This window comes from Pygocentrus nattereri, chromosome 14, assembly GCF_015220715.1.
Source record: "Pygocentrus nattereri isolate fPygNat1 chromosome 14, fPygNat1.pri, whole genome shotgun sequence".
In the NCBI taxonomy this organism is placed as follows: Eukaryota; Metazoa; Chordata; class Actinopteri; order Characiformes; family Serrasalmidae; genus Pygocentrus; species Pygocentrus nattereri.
The window spans coordinates 1,671,133-1,697,500 of NC_051224.1; the positions used below are offsets into that span (position 1 = coordinate 1,671,133).

Consider the following 26,368-nt stretch of genomic DNA (forward strand, 5'->3'; position numbering starts at 1 on the left):
GTTCAGGTTCAGGCTCAGGCTCAGGTGGAGATCTGACACTGTAATGCTTTATTTGGGATCTTGGCATTGCACAATAGCAGCTTGTACCAGTAAAAAAGGTCAAGTCGCGTGGAAAAAATAAGACAAATAAATTAACATTTGTGCTACAAATGCATCGCAGGAAAGAAATACATATAAAGTGACAATCTAATGTGATTATTTCTCCTATTAATGCACTGAAAACTGATGGTGAAAGAGGTGTACAGTTACAGGGGAAGGCCACATCTGGCAGGTTGTCTGCAATTCAATCATTACTGCTTAAACTCATTCGGAGAGGCTTTGATGCTTCACAGGAGCGATGATCGTCACCAGGCATGAAAAGTTTGACGCCTTTTTGTTGCTGTGCCCTAAAATGTGTGTTTTAAAGCGTATTAATGTGAATTTCCCCGCTGTGGGACTAATAAAGGATTATCTTATCTTATTAATGGTTACATGCAGGTTGCTGAAAGATGAAATAGTTCCCAGTTTACTTCTATTTTACCATCGTTACATATCAAAACTATATATCTATGGTGTCGACGCTGCAACCCTTGGCTCTCATCAGCACCACTGCAGAGAGTCGGGACGTTTCTCTACAGTGAACCATATTAAATTAATAAAAAACACTTTAAACTGGTCCAATGTGCCTGTTCGCAGTAGGTGAGATGGAAAGATCAATCATTCGTTTGCTGAACACTCTCAACGCTTAAAATAACTTATTTAAATGAATCCTTATTTCTGTTTAAACAGGTTTCACAATCGAGTGATGGATAAAATGAACTACATAACTAAAGAAGTTAACCGTGTTTATACTGTTTTCATGTTCATCACTGTGCCTACAAATAAGATGCACAGGTAATCAGGCAATAACACCTGCCAATGAGCTGTGAGAATAAAAACCGAACTGCGTCAATATCTCCACAGCGTAAATTCCCATATGGACATGACCGAGGCGGAGAGCCCACAGCAGCGTAGCGACAGGTGGAAAAAAACAACCTCCCTGACCTCACAGCCAAGACAGAGCACAGTGGGATTTAAAAAAAGGCACACTGGCCACACAGACTGATTATCACCGGTCAAAATATGTACAAAAATATATACTTAACAGAGCATTACCAACATTGCACAGTAGAATTACTCGACCACTTCAAGTGTTCAACGAAATTAGTTCTCGCCTCATACGTGTGAGAGCATCACAGTATGCAGCCTTTACGAAAGAGTTCATTAAAAAAATGAAAGAAAAAAAAAAATAAAATAAATCAGCTTCTTAGGAGAACATCACGGTCCAAATAACTGGATCAAATTTGGGCATCCTCCTGCCTAGCTTCACCAGGAACCACTAGGCAGCTCTGAAAAGAGCCGTTTTGTCTACCAAAAAAAAAAAAAAAAAAAAAATTCTAAGTAAGGCACTTGAGACGGGATGGCAGCTCCTTTAGAGACACGGCCCAGGCACTGCAGGCCCAGACCATGCCACCTCAGAGAGGCCCACCCTGGAATGTGTCCATTCATAACAGCAAAACACTCCCAAAGGCACTGCAGTCAAGCAAATTCTACAGAGCAACGTCTTCTTGTCTCGGTGGCACTGGTGACACGCATGGCTCTGCAGGAAGTGTGGACAGTTCTGGATGATCTGATGGTGGAGGAAGCTCCAGGCTTGCTGGAGGTGCCGTTATTGTGGATGGACATGGATCCTGCTGGCTTGTGGGTTCCTGCAGCTCTGGGAGCTTAGGCTCAGGCTGTGTATGAACAGTCCGGACGAGCAGCTCGGAGCTGTGGTAGTAGGGCAGGAAGGGGCGCTCCAGGGCACACGTGCGCATGGCCAGGTGTGTGTGCAGCAGCAGATGTGGGAAGCGGGAGGTGAAGTAAGAGACGAAGTCATCCGGAATTGAGCCAAGCGTCTCCTGAACCTCGTTGGGCAATTCCCTGTAATGGTGCTTCTGTAAGGGGAAAGGAAGATTTGCTTGAAGTGCTAAAGAATGAAGGCTAGCGGAGACAGAAATCAGACATGCTAACTAGTCATGAACTTATAAATGTTACTCATATGAACATTTTAAAGCCTTCCTTCAAAAGTTGCTTACATCTGTAGGTTTTGGCTAAAACACAAAAGAACAAAAGGAATATAATGTGCTCTGCCCAGACCTCCGCCACCAACAGAATGCTCTTATTTAGGTAACTGTGGCAGACTGTTATAATCAGGAATAAAATTTATTCATTTATTTTTATTCATTCATTCATTTTCTAAGCCGCTTCTCCCTCAGGGTCACAGGGGGGTGCTGGAGCATATCCCGGCAGTCATTTGGCGAAAGGCAGGATACACGCTGGACAGGTCGCCAGTCCATCGCAGGTCCAATCGGCCTGACTGCATGTCTTTGGACCGTGGGAGGAAACCGGAGAACCCGGAGGAAACCCACGCAGACACGGGAAGAACATGCAGACTCCACACAGAGAGGACCCCGGTCACCAGGCCGGAGAATCGAACCCAGGCCCTCCTCGCTGTGAGGCGACAGCGCTACCCACCGTGCCGCCCGTTATTTATTTTTATTTCCAAAAAGTGTTTGCACACATTTTCCTTTGGTAATATTGCAATGGTCCCCATCACTGAAGCAAATGTGGGAACAGACAGCAACAGTGTACAAGTTTAGGATTAATCTTTGTCAAATAAAAGGGCACCTGAGATCGAACTGTCTGGTGTCTGAAACGTAACGCTGTGGTCTGGAGATGTCCTAAAATGTACACTGTACACCGGCTTTCTACATAGGCATGATATCTGCCTGCTGCAAAGACCCAGAAGCTTGTGCAGCCAGCTTGATGTTTTAAGGAGGAATGTCATCTATGCTACATATAATAAATGTGGCATAAATCCAAGAGACCAACCCACTCAGCATGTTTACAAGCTCACTGATGATCACCTGCTATGGCTCGCATAAAATAAATCAATGGTGATGGTACGTATGGTAGCGTTACCTTGTTACATAGCTTACCTTGTTTCTCATGGCACGCAGAAGATCCCGAACAGACCCGCCTTTGTATGAGCGAAATTTGCGTAGATCTGTGAACGATGAGTGTCATAAGTAGTCTGCAAATACCACCAGCGTGGAGGTACACCCATACAAATGGCATGGAATTTATATATACTGATAGAGTTTAATATGATTGTGAAAAGAATCCACAGCTTCACATATTGATAAACAGGCATTAACTTTTTTATCTAATCTCATTTTTAGCCCTCACCTGTTTGCAGAGGCACTGTGATGTGTTCCCTCCAGTCTCCTTTTACCACAGCCCGTCCTCCCCTCTCCAGCTGCCTTACAATTGGTCCATCTAGCGGCTCCTTCTCTATCCTATCGCTCACATCCTATAGGAAAAGTAAGCATCAAGAATGACACACTGAAAGCACGGATACAGGATTACTAGTCCTTAATATATAAAATGATATAAACAGCAAAGACGATGCAGGATTGTCCACTATCAATTAAGCTATTAATCGCTACATTCAAGCCATTATTTAGAGAGACAGAGCTGGCGGCATCACTGAAAGACCTTTAGAAAACACCGACACTGACATTCTTTCCGCATTCTTTAATGCCATTGGTTGAACTGGCTTAAGGACACTTTTAGAGATAGGCAGAAAGAGTTTGGCAGTTTAATACCTGAAAGAACTGCAGCTGTTTTTCGAGAGTCCAAAAGAAAGGGTGTTTGAGAACTCTTTCTGCTGATGGCCTTTTCCCAGGCTCCATACTCAGCATCTGCTCTATTAGGTTCATGGCCACAATGTCTTCTGCAAAAGACCAAACGAAACCCTCAACATGATCATGTTCACTGTTTAAAACATACAAAGACACTTTTGCATGTTCATAGTTAAAGTCAGAGTTATTCTCATAGGAAACAAGCCTGAAGTCTCAAAGTCTCTTTTGAAGAGGAAGTACCAGTCATACCGTGCCTGTCTGGCTGCAAGAGAGCCAGTGAATAGGCACCAAAGAGGATATTGGCTTGGCGCTGCAGGGACTTTCCAAATGGGTGACTGCCCTGCGACACCACGTAGTAGAAAACACAGCCAGCAGAGAAGATGTCCACCTTGCAGGTCTGTAATGAAGAGACGCCCAAAGAGAGTCATCAGTGTTTCAATATCACAAATGCCCACGGGACATCAGATCGCCACTGGCATCACAAGCTTCGCGAGGTTCAGAGCACTCACGGGGTTGTGCGCAACATCCTCACTAAGCACTTCAGGGGCAATCCAGCCCTCCGTGCCTGGAACTCCAGACCTTCTGCTGAAACTGTGTCTGCCCACTGCCAACTTCTTACACAAACCAAAGTCCGAAATCATGGCACGCACACGCCCATGAGCGTTTGGCATGGACACCAAGATATTGTGTGGCTTCAGGTCTCTGTGAACTTGAGAGAAAAAACAAAACAAAACAAAAGAAACAAAAAACAATTATGAGCCTCAATTATGAGCCCAAACAAACTAAACTTATTCGGGCCTTTAATCGACCCATGTTTTGTATTGTGAGTACCTATACTGAGAGAATGCAGATGTGCCAGTCCAGACATGGTTTGCTGCAGCAGTGTCACTGGTTCCAGACCATGGCGGTTAAAATCCTTCTGCTCCACATACTGAAAACAGAGATAAATCAGAGCGAAACCATCTTTACATGTTTTCTGGAGATCAACCATTACGCAGACTTCAACTCTACAACAATTTTAACAGGTGGGATCCAGAAAACGGAGAAAATCAAAAGCATTACAATATAGCTAGAATGAAACTCTACTGAGCTATGTCCACACTTCATAACATTCAATATAAGCTTACTCAGAATACACAGTTTGGACTGTTGTATCGGTTTTTGGCGATATTTTATGAGCTACAATTACTAGACAGATATATAGTTACTGATTGTACGTCCATCTGTTGCTACACAATTTGTCAGCCACCCACAACAGTCCATTGTTGGAATGGGATCACCACAAGATAAAGGCCTGCCAGGGCTGGATATTGTTAAAAAATTACTAAAGCCTTGACTTTGATGCCAATTTCTGATACCTTCTTTTAAGTACAACGAATATTAGGGACGCACTAAAAATTGTTCAAAGTGGTTTGTTTTGTGTCTTAAAGAAAAAAGGACTTCGCTCTTCTACGCTCAGCAACACAGACACTTTCAAATCATTTAAGCAGCAGCAGCACATCAGCGGTAAAACAAACCCTGCCCACCGTAGCAGCCTAGACCCATATTCTATGCGGCGCTCAGCTCACACGCTTTTAACATCAACTGATTTAATGATCTGCTTCAATAGAGGTCAATGCATCACTGATGCTGATAAGTGGTACTGAAGTAATTTTGTTGGTATTACAAAATGACTGAACTTAAAAACCCAGCCACATTACTAATCAAATATTTGGGTGGTGGATCATTCTCAGTGCTGCAGTGACATGTTGGTGTGGGTTGCGACACACATAGGAGTGCTTCTGGGAATTTTTAACACACAGTCTACAAGAGACGGAGACATGTAGCGTCACATAATTGTATGCAGATACAGTAAAAGGCTCAGCTGTAACACATGGAATCACGAGAGAGCCGATAAACAAAGCTCAAGTTGATTTTGACATTCAACTTGTACTGGATTGGTATGAGCTTACTGCCACTTCATCAATGAATGCTTTCAGGCCTAAAGACACAAGGTAAAAATGACAAAGACTAGGCTACTAACGTAGCTGAGGTAACTTACGATTAGTACCACTGTGTGTTTACCTAAAATAAATAGCACTACTATGGCTTCTGTGGTCTCGATATGGCTTTAATTAAACACAGTAGTAGTTAATGCTGACACACACACCGAAAAGGTGAACTGTGCTGGGAGACGGCCAGCGTCTACTATACCTCCTGCAGAGTGGCACTGCACAACTCAATGGCAATGTACTGGAACTGGCGGTCACGCTCTGTACAAAAGTAGCGGATGACATTGGGGTGCTCGTCCGACTCGCGTAATAGCTGCACCTCCCGGTCCGCAAAACTGAAACATTCCGGAAGAATTCTCTTCACAGCCACTGGCCGGTTGTCGAACTGACCCCTGGCAGAGAGAGCAGTGTAGATTTAATCATCTCAAACAAGGCTAGTCTAGGGTGGAATGGTTGAGACGAAGAGGAAAATCAACCAAATGACAAGCCTGACCACACATTTCCTTTCTTACCTGTACACAATAGTTCCTTCGGCACCATGTCCAAGAACATCCCTGGGGTTGAATGTGATGTTACCAATCCGAACAATGCTAGATTCATCCTCTACAAAAGGCAAAACAAATCAGATAAATCAGAGATGAGAGGAATAAACAGATAAATCTCATTTGAAACGACAACAGCAAGTTTTTGGATTAAACTAGGGCAGGCATGTTCTCACCTCCCTCCTCGTGCTCGGTGGCAGAGCTCCCCGGCTCAGACATTGAAAGGTTGGAATGGTTGGAGGCACGTGGTGTTCCGTTGGGGGTGCTGTGGTTTGAGCTCTCGGTGCGAGCGTGAGCCGCCTCCAGGAAGTCGGCGTCAGGCAGCAGATCTGTAGGTGGCTGGAAGAGCAGCTGCTGCCTCTGCAGGAGCTCCAGCTTTTCCTCCATTTGCCGCTGGAACTGCTGGTGCTGCAGCTGCTGCTGCTTTTGCACATTCTATGCACAGACCAAGGAACCACAACAATAAATCTCTAATCTGGGACCAGTTTCCATTTCAGGAAATAATCGATTTGATTAGATCCTTACTTCTTACATCGCTACAATTCAACATATCGTTGCTGTCGGGACAAAACCTTGTATCTCCATTTTTGTCGTTTTTTTAGTTTTGGACATAATTTGAAAATTCCTGTTGTCCTTCACACTGTGTGCAAATTTCACGATGAATGGACCAAAACAAAAGGCCCAAAATGACTTGGAAAAAATTCTGGTTCCATTGACTTACATTAAAAGTAAAGTAGGTTTTTTTCTTCTCCTGTAAAGTTACCATTTTGGACATATGAGGTTTATACACAGTGATATACACAAGTTATAGAAAGTCACCAAATTGGAAGTTTCTACAATCAAGCCATCATGCTGCATAAACCTAAACCAATTTTTTTTTTACATTTTTATATTACATTTGCACCACATTAGAATATCCCATGCTGTACTGTTTGGGACTTCAATCACACATTGATAAGTGATCAAAGACCATAAACGGTCTTTCTTCTTTAACTTTTCCTTCAGCAGGTTCAACTTCATAACCAGACTACACACTTTCACTAACAATTTTCATGCATTTTGGGACATTTTACTTCATAAAGTTTACTGGACTTGGACCCAATATAAAATCTCCAACTTGAGAATGCAAAGCAACACAAAAAACTAATAAATAAATCAATCAGAATTTCATACACTATATGGTCAAAGGTGTTGGGACACACATCTTAATCAATGAACCCAGATGTTTCATTCAGTCCCAAAATTTCTTCCCTCCTTAATATTCCACTATTAACTGCGAGTGGTATTACTGCAACGGGGAAGCGTTCAGGAACCACAGCAACTCAATGCTGGATCACGTAAACTTACAGAGTGGGTTGGCCGAGTGCATAAAACGCTCTGCTGAATCAAATCACTGCAGAGCTTCAAACCTCCTCTGGCACCGACTTCAACACTTTGCATGCCGGGAGCTCCATGGCATGACTTTCCATGGCCATTTGCAAGCCTCACATCACCGAGCACAAACTCCTCATACAGTATTTTTGTACTGCGTCTTTCATCTCAGGTTATAGATCTTATTACAGATTGTTGTATTTTTCTGTTTGTATATATGCCTGTAGTTAGGATCTTTTATATTTATTCTTCCTGTTGTTATATCGTCTTTACCCTTATTACTGTTACTGTACAGTGTCTTGCGTCCGCTACTGGCTGCTGAATGTCCTTCGGGATCAATAAAGTATCTACGCATGTATCTACGTATGCATCTACGTATGTATCTATCTATCTATTCCATATTAATGCCTATGGATTTAGAATGGGATTCATAAAAGCTTCTGCAGGTGTAATGTGTAGGTCTCAATACGTCTGCCCTTATAGTTTATGTCTACATGTCTAAACATGTCTAGTTACTTTTTAGAGGAATCCTAGCAAAACAAGACTTTTCTCAAAGTCAAGTGTTTCAAATAAATTGGAAGGCCAATATTTGCTAACTTCCACCAAAAACTACACAAGAAGCCTTTTGTCTACCTTGGGGTAGGTGATGATAAAAGCTACCCATCCAGCCAGTAGGAACGTGCTGAAGATGATTGTGGCCATGTCCTTGAGCATGCTGTCCACAGGGGCCTCTGTGCGGGGAAGGCGGTTAGACTGACTGCTGACAGATCGGGGCAGGGAGCTGCTGTCCTCCATCTCACTGTCATTCACCTTCTGGAAGGGGAACAGAGACAAAAATAAATAAATAAATAAATAAATAAATAAATTTACTTTGTCAAAGATACAAGTTTATCCAAGACACTTACGAACATTTACTTTGTCATGGTCAAAGATGACATCAGTGCATGTGTGTGTGTGTCTCCGGCAGAACAAAACCTCAGATCTCCAAAATAACAGAAGGAGGAGAAGGAAAATAACGCTCTTAATTTGTAAAGGAAATACAGTTTGGACCACTTCTGTTTGTCTGTTCACAAAATTTTCCATGCATGTTCAATGCAGAAGGCAAGTGGATTTTCAAATTATGCAAAAAAGTAGAAAAAAATGCATAGAAATATACATGGTTTTTGCATGACAGTGGTGTGGGGGTGTTTTTCAGGAGTTGGGCTCGGCCCCTTAGTTCCAGTGAAAGGAACTCTTAAAGCTTCAGCACCAAGAGATTTTGGACAATTTCATGCTCCCAACTTTGTGGGAACAGTTTGGGGACGGCCCCTTCCTGTTCCAACATGACTGCGCACCAGTGCACAAAGCAGGTCCATAAAGACGTGGATGAGCCAGTTTGGTGTGGAAGAACTTGACTGGCCTGCACAGAGTCCTGACCTCAACCCCATAGAACACCTTTGGGATGAATTAGAGTGGAGACTGTGAGCCAGGCCTTCTCGTCCAACATCAGTGTCTGACCTCACAAATGTGCTTCTGGAAGAACGGTCAGAAATTCCCATAAACACTCCTAACCCTTGTGGAAAGCCTTCTCAGAAGAGTTGAAGGTGTTATAGCTGCAAAGGGCGGGCCGACATTATATTAAACCCTATGTAATAGAATGGGATGTTCATATGCGTGTGAAGCCAGACGAGTGAATACTTAACACTCGGCACAATGCAGTCAGACAAGTACCGTCTCCTGGCAACCACCAAACCCAGACTCGTCCATTGGTCACTCTAGAGAACACGTCTCCACTGCTCTAGAGTCCAGTGGCGGCGCTTTACTGCACTGCATTCCACGCTTTGCATTGCGCTTGGTGATGTAAGGCTTGGATGCAGCTGCTCAGCCATGGAAACCCATTCCATGAAGCTCTCTACGCTGTTCTTGAGCTGATCTGAAGGCCACATGAAGTTTGGAGGTCTGTAGTGATTGACTCTGCAGAAAGTCGGTGACCTCTGCTCACTATGCCCCTCAGCATCCGCTGACCGCTCTGTCATTTTACGTGGCCGACCACTTCGTGGCTGAGCTGCTGTCGTTCCCAATCGCTTCCACTTTGTTATAATCCCACTGACAGTGGACTGTGGAATATTTAGTAGTGAGGAAATTTCACGACTGGACTTGCTGCACAGGTGGCGTCCGATCACGGCACCACGCTGGAATTCACTGAGCTCCTGAGAGCGACCCATTCTTTCACTAATGTCTGTAGAAGCAGTCTGCAGGCCTAGGGGCTCGGCTTTATACACCTGTGGCCATGGAAGTGACTGGAACACCTGGATTCAGTGATTTGGATGGGAGAGTAAATACTTTCAGTGTACATTGCAGCCCTGTATGTAAAACACATACATGAAGTTACCTGAATATGTGAGTGAGATTTAAGTCATGAATTTGATGACTGGAGACTTGATTTTGACTTGAACACCAAGACTCTGACTTTGGCTCAAGACCCAAAGTGAATTAATATAAACTCAATTCAAACTGACCCTCGGCTTGTGCTGCATTCCAGGACTGGCAGCACTGGGAAGAACTAAATCTAAATGGTCAGGCAGCTATGATTTTCCTCATCACCTTGCAATAAAGGAAATTCTATAATGGTAATGGTGACACATTGGGCTTAAAACATGCTCACAAAAAAAAAAATCTTCAAAATGATCATTTTTATCATCAATTTTTCCACTGTATCTCTCATGGTTATCCATTTACCGTGGATTCCGCAATTTATTTGGAAATAAAAAACTTTAAATGTTCATTTGCTATTTAATCATGTAAGTGTACTATTTTCATGTGCTTTTCATAAGCTACATTATCATTACCAGCATCGTTGGAACGGTACTAAATGTGCTAAAGAATGCATACAGACTTGTTTACCACTTAAAGCCTAAGACTTGGGACTTGACTTTGAGACTTGCGTGCACTGACTTGGGTCCTGTATCGTGATGTCCCTGCCTTGATTTGAGACTTGATCAAAACTTAAACACACGACTGCTTGCTCCCATCTCTGAGTGATGCACGATGAGCTGATTTGAACGTCAGGCAACCTTAATGTGGCATGATCGAGCTTCTTTAGTGCAGGGAAGGGAGTGTGATTATGTTTAGTCTAGAACAGCAATTTTTTTTTTTACACACACACACACACACACACACACACACACACACACACACACACACACACACACACACACACACACAGCCCTCACCTCTTCAGCAGTTTTCTCTGTGGTGGGAGGGATGACATTGCTATGTTGGCGGGGAATACTTTCAGGAAATCTTTCCAGAATCTTCGTATGAGCCTCAGGCGGAGTCTCGTGATGACCTAGGAAAGGCAAGCAATGCATTTACACAGCTGTGCCTTATTAATACAATAAACAACACAGGCAAAGTATGGCCTAAAAAATGTTGCTTAAATAAAAGTTATACGTTAGTATTCTTTATTAACTGTGAAAATACAGTACTCTTTAAAATCCAAAAATTACTCCATTTAATTTCCAGTCAAAACAGCCTTTAACAAAACATTACATACAGGCCTCAACAACTAAACGCAGTAATTTTGTTTTCAGTATTTAGTGTATGTATATTTTTTCTTTATTACAGTTTGGGTTACACAGTGTGGCTAAAGGTTATACGGGTCAAAAAAGGCGAAACTGGACGAGGGAGAAAATCGTACATCTGATTTCGGAGTGAGGTGACGGCTGTTATCAATGGCAATTTTAAATGATGTTACATAAAGTGTACGGGAAGAAATATGCACCCAATCGTTAAGAATTTCAGTAGCTTAAGAATTGAGTCAAATTAAGCCCCATTTTCTTCTGCTTCTTCACCCCTGACTGACTGACTGACTGACTGACTGAAACAAATGGGAGGTGCTTTTTTTTTTATTACTCAGTTTTGTTATTACATTACTGTGAAGTGGATTCAAACAGCATTACTATTACTGAGAGAGCTCTAGTTCAACAAACTACAGAAGGTAATTCACTCTGGAATTTTTACTTAAAAACTACAGACGCTGCAGATTCATACTGGATTAAAATCATGGCCATCTCGCCAGTGACCACTCAAATTACAGCACTTGCCCAGGAAAAACTAACCCAATTCAAATAATTGCATTTTCTGCTGACTGACTCAGGTAAATCGTATCTCCACAATCCAAGTAATCCCAAACGCATTCAGTGATGCGAAGGTCTGGACTCTGGAGTAGTCAACACATTTTCATTGTCGGTTTCTTTTACTCTGTAAAAACTTTGCCAACTACATTTCAGCGTTGAACCTTTTCTGCACAGTGCAATGTTTCTGATGGACAGGAGGAGGAGGAGGAGAATTCCACTGTCGCTCTATCTTTTAAAACATTTTTTCCCACATCAGCTTTGGAAACTCCTAGCACATGGACCATCTAACATCTAATCTCCTCAGAAATATCTCCTGAAACACAGAGATTTTTTATTTAGTGGTTGTTCTGAATAGAATTTAAGTAAATTAAGGGTGTTCTCTGACTTCTCTGACCACATGCAGTCACACTAATACAAACAAGAATTAAAAAAATAATAAAAACACTCCTCATGCACTAGGGGGCAGCATGACCACATTTTATACACATACAGCAAGCGTCTGACAGACAGCACTCAAAATGAAGTGATATAAAAGACTGACAGATAGTCTAGCCATCACGGCTATAGGATTTTATGTGTCTTAGCAATCCTACAGGGAAAAACAGAAACTAAGAGAAGCGCATTAGATGTCTCTAGGCTGGGTGGCTAACAAAGGATAACTGCTGAGATACCTATAAGAAGGAGATAGTTCCTCATGTAATTGATCCGATTTCGCTCCTCAAGGGCTGCACTGAACTGGACGCTGGTACTGGGAGTGATCACACACTCCTGGTCCTCCTCCACACTTGCTTCTTGGCTACTGGGGCCCTCAAGCATGGGGAAGGTGCTACCACGAGGCTGATGACACACACACACACACACACACACACACACACACACACACACACACACACACACACACACGATTAAGCTCCAATAAAAGCATGTTAAAGTACCTGGACCAGTAAATTTTTGTCTCGCCCAGCCAGAAGGCTGAGCATGACCTATACCTGCAGCAGGGCATGGTCACTTTGACTGTGTGCAGGCATGGAGCCGAATATGGCTGGCCAGAGGCCCTCTCATTGCAGAAGTATGATGCAAGCAGAGGTTCACTCACCACAACAGTAACGCCATCGTGCACCAGAGAGGGAGAGGCGTACAGGCTGGTGGAATATTTGCCCACATAAAGGGTGGACCTGCGGGGAGTCAAAAAAAATGTTTATTCACACCCACATTTCTTTATCTGGATCATGAATTAAGCCCTGCTTATCTCCAAGACTCTGACTATAAATATACTAGACTTTGCTAACTTGAAACTTTGCTGGACTTTCATGTTTAAACTCCCACAAACAGAATGTGCTTGTGGATCCTGCCAACTGCAGAATGTTTGAGCTTTAGTTCCTTCCACAACAAAACACAAGCATGTATTATAAACATCATATAAACAGGAGGAGTTTATATTCTGAGTATAGCAGCACCTTTAAAGCAAATTCACACTATGATTATATAGAATTCCTTTCCTTCACACTACCTAGATCCAGAAATGGTATCACTACCAAACACGGCACTGAACATCGAGGCTTCTGAAGGCAAATAAAGTCACATGTTCTTGAATGTAATAATGAGCGATTCTGGTTCGTCAGTCTGCTTACGTGAGCTTGTTTTCGGGCTTCTTTTCTCGAGGGAAGGGGTACTTCCACTGTGTGATGCGTCCCATTTCGCCGGACGTGAAGGTGAAGTAGCGCAGCGTTTCCACAGCCACATTAGTGTGTGGCACCTTGCGCAGACCCTCACGCTGCCAGATGTACATGGCCACCACAGGAGAGTTGTAGTTCTGCGCCCACCGGACGTCACCTGTTTCACTGTCCACAGTCACCACCAGGCCGTCGCCATTCGACACAAAATGGGCCATTTCTGAAAAAGAATCGGCGTTAGTGAACCTATGGACGTCTGGACTGGGGTGGGGTTTACTAAAGCTCCTATCTAGGATTAATAAGCCAACGGTGGGCTCAACTTAAAAGAACGGGTGCAGCAGTTTCTCACCACATGGTTTTAACCCAAGAGTATATAATTGGTGGTAACCAGTCTTAAATTTTATAATGCTTACTTGTGATTTAATGAGAAGACGGCAAAACAGGAACGGTGAAACACCAAACTTTAGCTTCACCTCTCTTATTATTGCTTTGGGAGTAAAACACTGACAACAATACAACTAGAACCACCCTGCCTAACAGTTACAGTGTAATGTCTGTACCTAGTCCAAGCTACGCACCATGCGAGCGGCCAGTATGTTTGAAGGGAAAAGGCTGGTAAGGTTTTTCTTTAAAAAGTCATTTAAGAAGCTGAGGAACACGATCATCTCAAGGGGAGCCTGCTACCTTTATCATTTAAGAGTCGGGCAAAGGTGAGCCGTACATAAGTACGTCAAACTCACTGTATTTTGTGTCATCATCCGGCAACGTGGAGGCATAGTCGGAATAAGTGGCGTTCCACCGCAGTTCTCGGCTCTTGGTGTCATACATGGTGATGGTGTACTCTACAAAATACCCAAAGAAACAAAAAATGATTAACATCAAAACTGAGCTCTATTAAAAACATGTTAAAGGGGGATACGCTTGCTTGTAGTAATTACGACTCTGCCAGAAAATAAATCAAGAACGTGTCATTTAGGACAACGTTTACCAGAACAAACAAAATAACGGTGCTTCCCCACCACAGTTACCGCACCAAATCAAATCCTCCTTCATGGTATCCCCACCATGAAGGACCTGATAGAAACTCAGCAGTCTTGGTCTGAGACATCAGAGCCATACGTCTCTAGACTCACCGGTACGGCCCAGGTATAGCAGAGAAGACGACGGGCATAGCATCTCAGCGAAGGAGGAGGTGAGAGTCTGCTGTTTCTCTCCTGTCAGCACATCTACCACATACCACACATCCTGCTTCTTGCCTGGAAGGACACAGACAAACACAACGTGCATCAAGACATACATGTATGGACTTGGGGTCATGGCACGCCAGAGTTATAGGGAATGGAGTACTATTCTACAGGATTTGGCTGTATCTAGGTCATATTTCTGTGAATGGCATGCTCCTATTCTCTTTCTGGTCTGGCAGGTGCCAAGCACTTTGGTAAAGTTTTTCAAGCCTGTGAACGGTGGACAACAATTTCAGCTCTATTTCATCAGACGGCTCCTTTATACAAGCCTTACAACATCCACCACAGGGAGTCTCAGCGCCTTTGCTGGGTTTGAACTCCACGTGTTAACCACAAAACAGAAAGACAAATTTCAGCGTAGCGAAATCTTCAATCTCAAATGTAAACAGATACGAACAGGGCAGGATGCCATGTGTTTATATCAACCTCAAACTGATGACTCAAACTAGGGACTTCCTGGGGTTGTCATAGTGAAGCAGTAAGATCCAAACTGCAAGCGGTGCAAAGCACATCTTAAGAAACATTTAACCCTCAGATAATCCACATTCATCAGCGCTCAACAAGTAATTGGCTTAAATCGTTATGTACCAAGGGGGTGGCTGATTAAATCACTGCTTCATCTATCCCAATTGTGGGTGTCGCTAATGTACATATAAAGCACAAAGGGTGGAATTAGAGGACAGTTGAGCTGTGAGATTATGCAAGGAGAAAACACAGCCCACCCGCGTGGAGGCCATCAGGAAAAGATTGGTTTTTTTCCTCTCAAGGGAGCTAAGCTCTTGTGTCTCTCCACCACACATAATGGCTGTTTGTCTTACAGTAGAAGTGGAAGGAACGGCAGGAAAGCAAGATCACTGGTGTCTGAAGTTTAGGTGACAAAGCGAGTAGGTTTGGTGCGTCACATTCTAACTACTCGTTATAACCAAATACGTCTAGAGAAACTTTGAGAACCAGAGTGGGAGCTGTGTGTGGTAAAACAGAGGTCAACTCAAATGCTGTGGTCAGACGTTTGGGGAAAAACCCAACACCACTACACCAACGCTTCTGCTAACATGCACTATACTTCTGTCCATTCCCAATGGTCTGATTGTTTGGGTGAAGTGGTGAAGAACCACAGACGTGGAGAAAAATGGAGTGTTTTTATATATTTATATACTATTTTTATAGCTTTTGTGGCTGCTGTCCCACACCGTTCCGGTTCAGACATGGACGAAGTTCACAAATCATGTACTTGAGTTAAAGTCGAGACCCCCAAGGTAAAATATTCCTCCAGTAAAAGTAGAAGTTCCTCCCTTTAGACCTCCACTTGAGTAAAAGTACTAAAGTATTTCCCTTCAAATGTACTTAAGTATAAAGTAAAAGTACTAAAAGAGTAATTCTGGCTCTGATGTCCTGTTATCATTTTTATAACCAGACTGGCTTCATGAACTCATTTCAGGTGAAAGTCCTCCAGCGTCTCTCTTGGTAAACCAGTCTTTTAATAGAACATCATTAATTAGTGACGCTGACGTCTATTAAAATGATCAGAAGCACAAAACACTGAAGGTAAACAGTTTCCATCAGGGAGAACCGAGTGGCTCTGAAATCACTTTTTACACACAAGCAAAGTTTCAGATTCAGATTTATTTACAACTTAGTTCCAAGTTTAAGTTGAATAAAAACTGGCTTTAAACTCAGGATCACAGATGAGCTCCTTTACTATGTTGATCTGTAGGCGTCTGTTCATAAACATAAACCAGCCCAAACTCATTTACTATAAAATGAAATGGTGTTTGTAGAAATTCAGAAAAAAGCCGCGTCAGTCTCGACTGCATATGTGGACATATTTCTATATTGAGCTCTATTTACACAAAGTTAGGTTAGTTCATCATTTATGTTGAACAGACTCTCCCAAAGTTTTACGCTGCTGCGCTGACGTTGAACCGCGTGCTGCACTGGGTCGGTATGACCAACAGGTCAAAACCAGCTCTAAACAAAGTGACCGCTGGGCCCTGATTGGTGCTCTGGCTTTGCGCTTCTTTCGTTTTGACATGTTACGTTTTTATACACACAGAAACCAAAAGGAACGACAGATTTCTCAAAATGTAGGAGGAAAAAGTCGGATATTAGACTCTGAAATGTAGTGGAGTGAAAGGAAAAAGTGGAGAAACTTCAGTACAGATACACCAAAAATACTAAAGTACAGAAACTAATTACATTTACTCAGTTACTCAGGTACTCAGTTACTGTCCAGCACTGTTGCGGTTTCCCTCTGCAAAGCAGCATTTCAGTGGTTATTTTTTCATATGTCGTGGACTGATTTTAAACAAACAAGTAATCTAAAGCAAAATGATATAATGAGGAAACCTCTCAGTACTAGTGCAGCATCTGTCAACACGGTACTATGTAGCTCTGGGGATGGTTATCTACAGTAGTGGAATCTTATTCACTGCATATTTCATTTCATACAAACTGGTGCAAATCATTTAGGTTGTTACTGCAGTCTGCCTGTGCCAGAATCAGGGGCGTCAAACGAACGACTTCTCGTTTCTTATTATGTCACAGCAAAAAAGAAAAAATGTTCTCATGTTACAGCAAGGGAAAATAAAATGACGAATCAGAGAGCCACTCTGCCTGTCAGAACAGAAGCTCATTTGTTTTTTCAGCGCCTCTGAAATCCCACTGAGGAAGTGAAAAGGTTTCAGACCCTTACCCATGTAAAGGATGCCATCAGAACTGCGGCAGGGAGAAGCCTGGACCAACTCGGGGATGGTGAAGGGCAGTTTCTGCAACAACACGCAATTACATCACTCCTTTATTATGCCGCACAAACAACCCACTACAAAATTCATGTTGTTTTAAACAAAAACAGCTTCCCCATCTGTTAAAAGCCTGACCTGTTCCAGCCTTCCAGTAATTAATTAATTAATTAATAAATAAGCCTATGGCTGTCCACCTCAACCCTCAAGGAAGGAACGTCGTTTTGATTCTAGCTAGAGAAACTACAAAAGTAGAGTTTCCCCAACAAAGTCCCTACAATTATAGTGCAGCTGGTAAGAGTAACGGTTTGAGCTTTCTTCAGAAAAAGGAAGTACTATTTTTCTACAAAGTTCCTCTCTCACCGTCAGTCCCTCATTGTTTTTCCCTCCCAGAGAATACAGGCTGCCATCATTAGGGTCCGGGAGAAATGCAGGCCTGCAAAGAAAAGGCACATAAGACAGGTTTGAAGGATGGGACGGTGCATGCTAAGTATGTTTGACGTTTGAGCACCATAAGAGTTCATGAACAGAAACCTGGTTAACCACAAAAAAGAAAAAAGTTATTTTGGCTGAAATTAACATACAGGGTGAGCCAAAAGTCACAGGAGACCGTTTTGTTTTATTTTTTGTTTTGTTCATCTCTGGGGTCATCTCAAACTAACTGTGTATGCTGAGGAAATCCGCAGCAAACTTCCCACCTTCAGCACCGCATCGTGGAGGCTGGTGACGGCATAAATAATAAAATATGATAAAATTATGTTCTGTGAGTTTTGACTCACCCTGTAGAGGCGTGGTATCTCTCTTCATGCAGATAAAACGTCTTTTAAATGTGTGTATCAGTCAAAAAAATCTGATGGAAATTGCTAAGTTGCTGTCAGACTAGTTACATAACGGAGACGGCCTAAGATGAGCTAACGAGCTAAAGTAAACCAGTACCACGCCGGATGTCGATGGAGATGCAGCCTTCCGCAGACGTTTTCCTCCTCAGTGGATGACATGCCAGCATCTTAGTTTGTCAGAGAAACGTATTTTAACTGTCTTTGGTTCTAGCAGGACCTATTTCTTTGATTTTTTTCATGCTGTCATTAACATGATCTAACCTGTCCATGTCAAGGTGCCCATGTTCGGGAGAAGCAAAGTATGACGTAACATATTTACTTGCAAATACAAGCAAAGTTTTCAGGCTGTACATTGCTGTTAAAATATTGATGTTTCACTGAACCGTATATTTTCTCCATGTTCCTGTGATAAAACAATGAATACTGGAATAATGTGTTTCATGCAGAAGAAGCCTGGGGAAGTGATCATACTTTATGATACTGCACTCAGGAAGAGTCATGCAAGCTCAGCAGCTTGCATAGTTCCTGTTTTCATAGTTTCCCTGCAACACATACAGACTCACACAGCATAAGGCTACTTACTCTGCCACGTGGGTTGGGACCTGAAGAACAGGATCTGCACAGGGAAAGAAGACGGACGCTTTTCAGTTACACGTCAATATTGCAATCGTGCAGACATGCAAATGTATGAGCAGTTACACAAAGCTGAATGACCTGGGATCTGATAGAGCAGGCATCTGAACGCGTTACTCAGGGGAGCAACACTGACAACTACCTTCTCATCTTCTGCTTACACTGCCGATTCTTCAAGACCCACAACGTAAACATTTGCACTAGTTACTTTGAACCTGTATTCCATTAAACTGAAGCCCACACCTTAAAACAGCTGGAGACTCAATGCATTGCACTGAGAAAGAAAGAGAAAGAGGGAGATGTGTACACGGCACCTTGATAACATGCCACTGTTCAGTATTTAACTCTTTCACAAAGAGAGAAGCATCTTAACGGCTACCCAAGCACATGCTGATCCCCTTCTAACAATATCCAATTTGTCCAATCTTTAACAAATTCAAAGAATAAAATATTCTACATTGTTATGAATAAAATGACTCTTTATCCTCCGTTTTTTCCCCCATGAGCTACACCTTTATATGAGGTGCTTCACGCCTAATGACAAAAAATGACATAGAACCTTTAACATTCGGTTGAATGCGCAGTTAAATACAGTTAAGTGCACAAAATAAAAGACCCCCCTTTCCCCACAGGTTTGTTTTAGACTTGTGGGAAACTGCTACTACTTCACAAACAGCTGGCCAACAATAGCTCGACCACACAAGGTCAATCCTCAAGGCCTGCTGAACTCACACACTCCTTCCAACCTTTCGGATCGTACGCTGCATAAGCATTACACCTCCTATAGAATCTTCAGACATCCGGCGGGACCTGCTAAGCTAGTGCATCTGGTTTGCTCCATAACTGCTGGAGAAGAGAAGAGAAGAAAACATGCGGCCAGCAGCCGAAACGCAATCCGCTCCATGTTATGTGAATACTGAATGAGGGTTAGCAGGGGTTGACCAGAGCTGTGGGGCAAGGGTCTGGTTTTAATGCATGTTAAAAAGGGACAATGAGTGTATGCATGAGGGAAATCAATACAGGAAGGGGGCACAACAAGCGGAGGCAACGTCCTCTTGCCCACCACCTGGCCTTGACGACATCATGCTGTTTGCACCCTACTAGCTCGGTTAATGATTGCCAGTGAGCATGTGTGAGAGAAGCATGGTCTGGACTTCAACATGTGTTATGATGGAAAAGTAGCAAGGGACTTTATGAAAATGACCTGCTGCACTAATAACAATAAAAAAAAAAAAACACTATAAATTGCTGCTCAGCTGAAATAGTGAAATCTTCACCCGTGATAATCAGATTTCAAGCCACAGCATGTTTATTAGGCCTGTCTGCTGCATCTAGATTTTAATCCATGATCCTGTGGGCTTGGGAACTGAAGCTCCTTTTCAGGAAATGAAACATTGCCTTGAACATCGTATCTACAGAAACTGTACTAGGTGTCGACGTTTTTCGCCCGAGGACAACAGCAGAATTGTGTTCAGTGTCTAAAAGCGGCTGGCCGCTGCGTTCCATGCACTTTCCCATTGTGAAGCCCTCGTTGCAGTACTGTAACCCGAACACGGAGAGGGCCAGCCAAAAGCAGTCTGTCCCACATTTCGTCATTGTATCACACTTACCTTCCTTCAGCGTCCACTTGATTGAGCCACACCGCTTATTGACGGCATGGAGGTTGCCATCCAGCGTGGACACAAACAGCAAACTCTCGGGCAGGGAGACGGTGCTGGCGCTACAGGAGTCCTGCAAGATGGACAAGGAGTAAACAGAAATGGCAATCATTATATGTGGAACATCGATATCACTGACCTCAAATGAAACCGAATACGAGATCACAGACTGAACCACAAGGAAATGGAGGAAAAACACAAGTTAAAAAAAAAAAAGATTTTATTTTAGATTCTAATTTACTCAATGGCTCTAATGCCATGAATACCACGACTTAACAGGGACATCCAAATGGCCTTTGACTGCAGGTGTACGATTACACAATGACAATGGTCAGTAGCAGGGCATATAAAACCTCCATTAACCAACAGCAGGCATTTCCACCTCCACTAGCAGGCAGTTCCCAAAGTGGTCAGTTGAAAAGGTCTTTAATGGAGGTCATCGGCCTGAGGAGAAGGAATGTTTAGGAAACTACACAGGGAATAGCTTGCAAGCATCCAGTCTAGACAGGGAGGGTGATGCAAAGCTGTTAGCCCAAGGCCAAACCCATAGCACCGTGAAGGCATTAGGCTGGGAGGCACATACTGCTTGCAACAGTGCAGCAATAGTTCTGGTGAAGTTGTTCATATTTTGGATAAGCGACGCTGAAAATCAACATTTTATAGCCTTTCACAGGCCAGGTGCTGCGTAGGCTGAGCAGCTCTTGGTTCCATGTGGCCGTCAATCATTCCGAGGTCTCTCTCCAGGCAAAAGAACTGGCCCACATGGGGAGGCTTGGATCTGACTGCAGAAAAGGCATGAGGGAGAGTTTGGTACATTGGAATAAAGAAGAAAGTAAAACAAGTAAAGAAAGAAAGATGCACACAAAGAAAGAAAAAGGGTCAATAAAGTATTAAACACACTAAGAAACTAAGTGTAGAAACACCCTGTAGTCCAAGAATATGAGCGATATGCCTGTTTCATCCTGTTTTTGGCACACAAAGTAATCGGAAGGGTGGGGTAGCAGTATTGCAGAATTTTCCCGGCTGCCCAGCCTCTTCTTCCGAATATCCTCCTGCAGGCACTGCCAGGATCTAACATCTGACCACTGAGACTTATATGATGTTCAACATCATAAACAGAGGAGTTTGTGGTCTTTTCCCCTTCAGGTTATACGACCGTTCTTGAAAATGCAGCTGCGTTCCTTCACAGTTGTAAAAACAAGGGTCACTTGGCTCAGAGTGTGACCACTGCTCAGTCATCAGGTTCCTCTTTATTCATACTGAACTTATTCTCCATAGAACAGGAGGTACAACTGAACATGAAACAACGAACAGCTTAAACGTTCAGTTGAACTACAAACATCTTTCACGCCCAACCTGTCCCCACTGTCAGCAAACAAGTCCAGCAGGTAGGCTCACAAAAAAAACATTAGGGGTGTAATTTTATATTATTAGTGATTGAAACAGTTACTGATTATTTTTATGACCAGTTTTCTTACAAAACTCAAACAAAAAAAAAACAAACTTTGAATCTAACAGCTGGGCGATGTCGAAGACTTTCAAAAGGTTTCAAAACACTTGACCAGAAAAAGATCCTTTAAAAGACTTAAAAAAAAAACTTTACTGGAAAAGGGAAAAACATACTTTCCTTTTAATGTAAGCCTATGGAACCAGACACTTTTTCAAGCCAATCTGGGCCATTTAGGTTTGGCCATTCATCATGAAATTCACATGCAACGTAAAGGCCGGCAAGCATTTTCAAATTATGTCAAAAACTGAAAAACGACAAAAAAATTGAGGTTTTGTTCCGTCAGCAGCGACATAAATACTAAATATAAAATCACATATAAAAATATGGCACCGGATAAAATGCACGTGTATCAATTATGCCCAGTTTTACGGTCCAATTCTGTAGGGCAGTAGGAGAAACTGAAATATGTATTTTTATCGCGCAACTTTTCAATCACTCATTGCTGATTTAGGTTCATTTCAATAATTAATACTTTTATAATTATGAAAACTTCAGTCTTTTTAATCGAGTATTGGTGAGATCTAAAAATGCTAACCAAGGGTCATTTAAAAGGCCTCCACGACGTGATGTCCGCATGCCCTTATTTGTGTAGCTAGGAAGAAATCTGCGCCGTTTCTCCTTCGTTATGCTCCGTTGATTTGGCAGCGCACAGCGTACAACCTGAGCAAACATCACACACCTGCAAGCTCTCCCACTGTAGTGGCCTCACGTGGACCTGAAGACACTTCAGAGAGATCACAACCTGCTTTAGCGAAAGAGTCCAGCACGTTCTCGGTTTCTGAAGCACACAAACATTCACAACACCTGCAGAACCTTCCACCGTGCCAGGTGCCTCGGCTACCGGCGCTGACGTCAGAAGAGCCTAACTGTCCAAGTCCAGCTCAGACTGATGTCAGCGCAGGAGGAAGCCGGAACGGCTCATTCCTCCGATGATCTCAGTTCTCTACACTGTCCCTCTCCTGCTCTCCGAACTTCTAGCGCTGGACTCCTCACAGTTCCTTCAACCAGACTTTCTACTATGGGTGGCAGGTCTTTCAGCGCTGCTGCCCCCAAACCCTGGAATTCTCTCCCGTCCGCTCTTCGGAATTGCTCTTCTCAGTCTTCCTTCAAATCCCTGCTAAAAAAACCTTCCTTTTTTTCCCTCTCTGCAGTCTTTTCATTAATTTATTTATTTTAATATATGACGTAAAGCGTCCTTGGGTTTGTGAAAGGCGCTATATAAATCGAACCTATTATTATTCTTATTTTTATTATTATTATTTCTATTATTATCCACGCTGTGATGCTTTTTCAGTCGACTGGGGCAGACATTGCATAACCCCATTGCGTAATAACGTACACAACAGCAAGCAGCACGAAGCAAAATGTTTCTTTTGGCAGTGCTTTTACATTATAAGAAGAACGGCTTTCTCGGCACGGCCTGTCCACCCACTAATCTAACACAACGGTCAGGAGCTGCAGGCTTTATGGACTGTGATTAGCAGGCGCCTCCCACCATTTTTAGGGGGAGTCAAAACATTTCCAGGGCCTGTACTCACGAGAAACCAGAGAGTGCTCCAACAAACTCGGGTCCAGATGAACGTTAGGCTGTTTTAACACCTACGTTATCTGTGTCTACACCAGAGTTGGGGTTTCTGAGACATCGTATCTTTATTTAGTTCAGTTGGTTTCACGTTGCAACAGCTAAAAAAAAGCACCAAATCATACGCGAGCGCTTGCCTGTCGGTCAGAACTGAGGGATACGAGTGCTCTTTACTCTCGGACCTGCCAAAAACCCATTTTCCATGAAAAGAGAGGTGCTGAATGTCCATCACACACAACACCGGCTTCTGTGACTGGTCACTTTGAACCAACTCATGCAATACGTAACAAAAACAAAAGCATCGAGCTTTTACCAAGAATCAGACGTTAAAGCAGGCAAACTCTGTGGACAGTGGGACCACCATTAGCTGTTCGGTGTGCACCCAGGCACGGGTGAAGAGCTCACACCTGTCAAACAGACCAAACTACAGAAAGGGTTCAACAGATCAGCACCACACCAGATGTAAGAGCCCCCTTCATCTCAGCAAGAGAGGAAGCACAACTGATCCTGAAGAAGCACCTCTGACCCCAGTCCTGCATTCAGAGCCAGCAACGTCAAAACAGATATGATTAATAAACACTTGCGCATCGCGATTAGCAGACGGGTACACGGAAGCGTCGGCAGACAATTTCCTTATCAGCGTCTCCTGAGTCACAGAGCTTCTCAGAGCAGCAGTACCAACCTCTCTTTCACGACGGCTTGCTGGCAGGTCGGCAACGTGGCTCTGAGGCCTTGTGAACACATATATGATATTTTCTGAAAGAAGCAGGGGATTCCACATGAGAGCGCAATAACAGCACTCATGATTAATGTCACACGGCTCGAGGAAAATGCGAAATGTCGTGCTAAACTAAAGCAGAGATGTTCTGACAACGGTGGTGACAGCAACAAGCTGCAGAGGCAACAGGGTTTACGCAGGACAACAAATCTCCACAATCCTACAGAAAGTTTCCTCATATATATGACATACACTCACTGGCCACTTTATTAGGTACCTTGCTAGTAAAAGGCTGGACCCCTTTGGCCTTCAGAACTGCTTTAATTCTTCGTTCAATACTTTCAACAAGGTGTTGGAAACGTTCCTCAGAGATTCTGGTTGGTTATTTGAGTTGCTGCTGCCTTTCTATCATCTGGAACCAGTCTGCCCATTCTCCTCTGACCTCTCACATCAACAAGGCATTTTCGTCCACACAACTGACCGCTCACTGGATATTTCCTCTTTTTCTGACCGTTCTCTGTGAACCCTAGAGATGGTTGAGCGTGAAAATCCCAGCAGATCAGCAGTTTCTGAAATACTCAGACCAGCCCGTCTGGCACCAACAACCACGCCACGTTCAAAGCCCCTTAAATCCCCTTTCTTCCCCGTTCTGATGCTCGGTCTGCACTTCAGCAGGTCGTCTTGACCACCTCTACATGCCTAAAAGCACTGAGCTGCGGCCGTGTGATTGGCTGATCAGCTATTTGTGTTAAAGTGGCTGGCGAGTGTATAATTGTTTAATACACGTGTGGACGGTGCCTGAGATCTTTCATGACTGCGAGCCCCAGCTCCTCCACAGCTGTGAAGACAACTGCAGAAAGGGGAAGTGTAAAACATTATTTTAGATAGTAGTGGAGCGTGCTGCGATGTTTGAGGTTTCAGTCCATTGGTTAATGTACACTCACGTTATTCTGTTATCTGTGAGAAACAGTAATCAATACCACAAACAATGTAAAGAACTGCTCTGACCTTTCAGACCTCATGAAACTATCAGCACAATAAAACGCAATGTGTCACTTAAACGGAGCCAATCTCAAGACTTCTGAACACGAGTTTGCACTGATACAGCACCTGAAGACAATCACGGAGACCTGGAACCTGAACAGACACTGCACTGAACAGGATGTGTGTTTGAAGGGGAACTGCGCAGCCATAAAACCCAATTAACCCACATAAAACTCAGAGCTGAAGTCAACTCAGTCGGTTCAAAGCAGTCCCACCACCATGTAACCAATCTAGCCAAGCTGCAGGACCACAATCGACAAAATAACGTGTTAAAGTCAGCAGCCGGCCTCACGTGGCAGTAGCGCTCAGGGGGTCACGCGCTTCGTCCGCTCACACAGGTCAACCTGCGATAACGGTGATAACGCTCGGCACACAGACCTCAACATGCTCGACTGGCTGTTTACAGAAACGCAGCCATATGCTCTTTGGCATTAGTCGGTCACTTCATATGCACGGCCATGCGCCGGTTTGTTCCACACGGCACGCTGCATATTCAGCCCAATGTGGAAAGAGAGTCAGGGTCACCAGAAAGTGCCGTTTTTCCGACTACGTGCTGCTTATAGATCGAGCACAGACCACAAGAGGATCCGAACAGTGCCACAAACGCTTCGCTGCCGTCGGAACAAAATCTCATCTCTCAAAAACGATAAACAGGAAAAAACAGAACTTACTCTTAATGTAAGTCAATGGAGCAATTCCTTTGGTCCATTTACGTATAACTGGCCTCATTCACCATCCTTTAGTTTTTATTTTTGTTTGTTTCCCCGTGCTATGTGAAGCGACCTTGGGTTTGTGAAAGGTGCTGTATAAATGTAACTTAATAATAATAATAATAATAATAACAACAACAACAATATTCTGTTCTTAAGAAGAAATTTGTTCTTAAAATCCTGAACATTTCTTCAGTTTAAGAGCGCAAAATAAATCTGACACCGACGTTTTCTTAGGACGTTCCTCAAGAACAAACTTAAGAAATATATATTAAAAAAAACAATACAATAGA

At 43.2% G+C, this 26,368-nt stretch overlaps 1 protein-coding gene across 1 annotated transcript in view; it reads right to left on the minus strand.

Moving 5' to 3' along the window:
- Nucleotides 1-25: 25 nt before the first annotated feature.
- Nucleotides 26-26,368, minus strand: part of ern1 (endoplasmic reticulum to nucleus signaling 1) — a 29,186-nt gene continuing 2,843 nt past the window's right edge. The window contains exons 2-22 of the mRNA XM_017714085.2: nt 20,464-20,584; nt 18,803-18,836; nt 17,745-17,817; nt 17,336-17,408; nt 14,533-14,655; nt 14,140-14,241; nt 13,358-13,619; nt 12,823-12,901; nt 12,398-12,563; nt 10,821-10,936; nt 8,242-8,421; nt 6,414-6,672; nt 6,208-6,298; nt 5,898-6,087; nt 4,536-4,635; nt 4,214-4,413; nt 3,954-4,101; nt 3,669-3,796; nt 3,250-3,373; nt 3,000-3,067; nt 26-1,955 (exon numbers count right to left, since the gene is read on the minus strand). Of these exons, the coding sequence (XP_017569574.1) occupies nt 1,569-1,955; nt 3,000-3,067; nt 3,250-3,373; nt 3,669-3,796; nt 3,954-4,101; nt 4,214-4,413; nt 4,536-4,635; nt 5,898-6,087; nt 6,208-6,298; nt 6,414-6,672; nt 8,242-8,421; nt 10,821-10,936; nt 12,398-12,563; nt 12,823-12,901; nt 13,358-13,619; nt 14,140-14,241; nt 14,533-14,655; nt 17,336-17,408; nt 17,745-17,817; nt 18,803-18,836; nt 20,464-20,584 (3,024 nt within the window). The 3' untranslated portion in view covers nt 26-1,568. The remainder of the gene's footprint in view (nt 1,956-2,999; nt 3,068-3,249; nt 3,374-3,668; nt 3,797-3,953; nt 4,102-4,213; nt 4,414-4,535; nt 4,636-5,897; nt 6,088-6,207; nt 6,299-6,413; nt 6,673-8,241; nt 8,422-10,820; nt 10,937-12,397; nt 12,564-12,822; nt 12,902-13,357; nt 13,620-14,139; nt 14,242-14,532; nt 14,656-17,335; nt 17,409-17,744; nt 17,818-18,802; nt 18,837-20,463; nt 20,585-26,368) is intronic.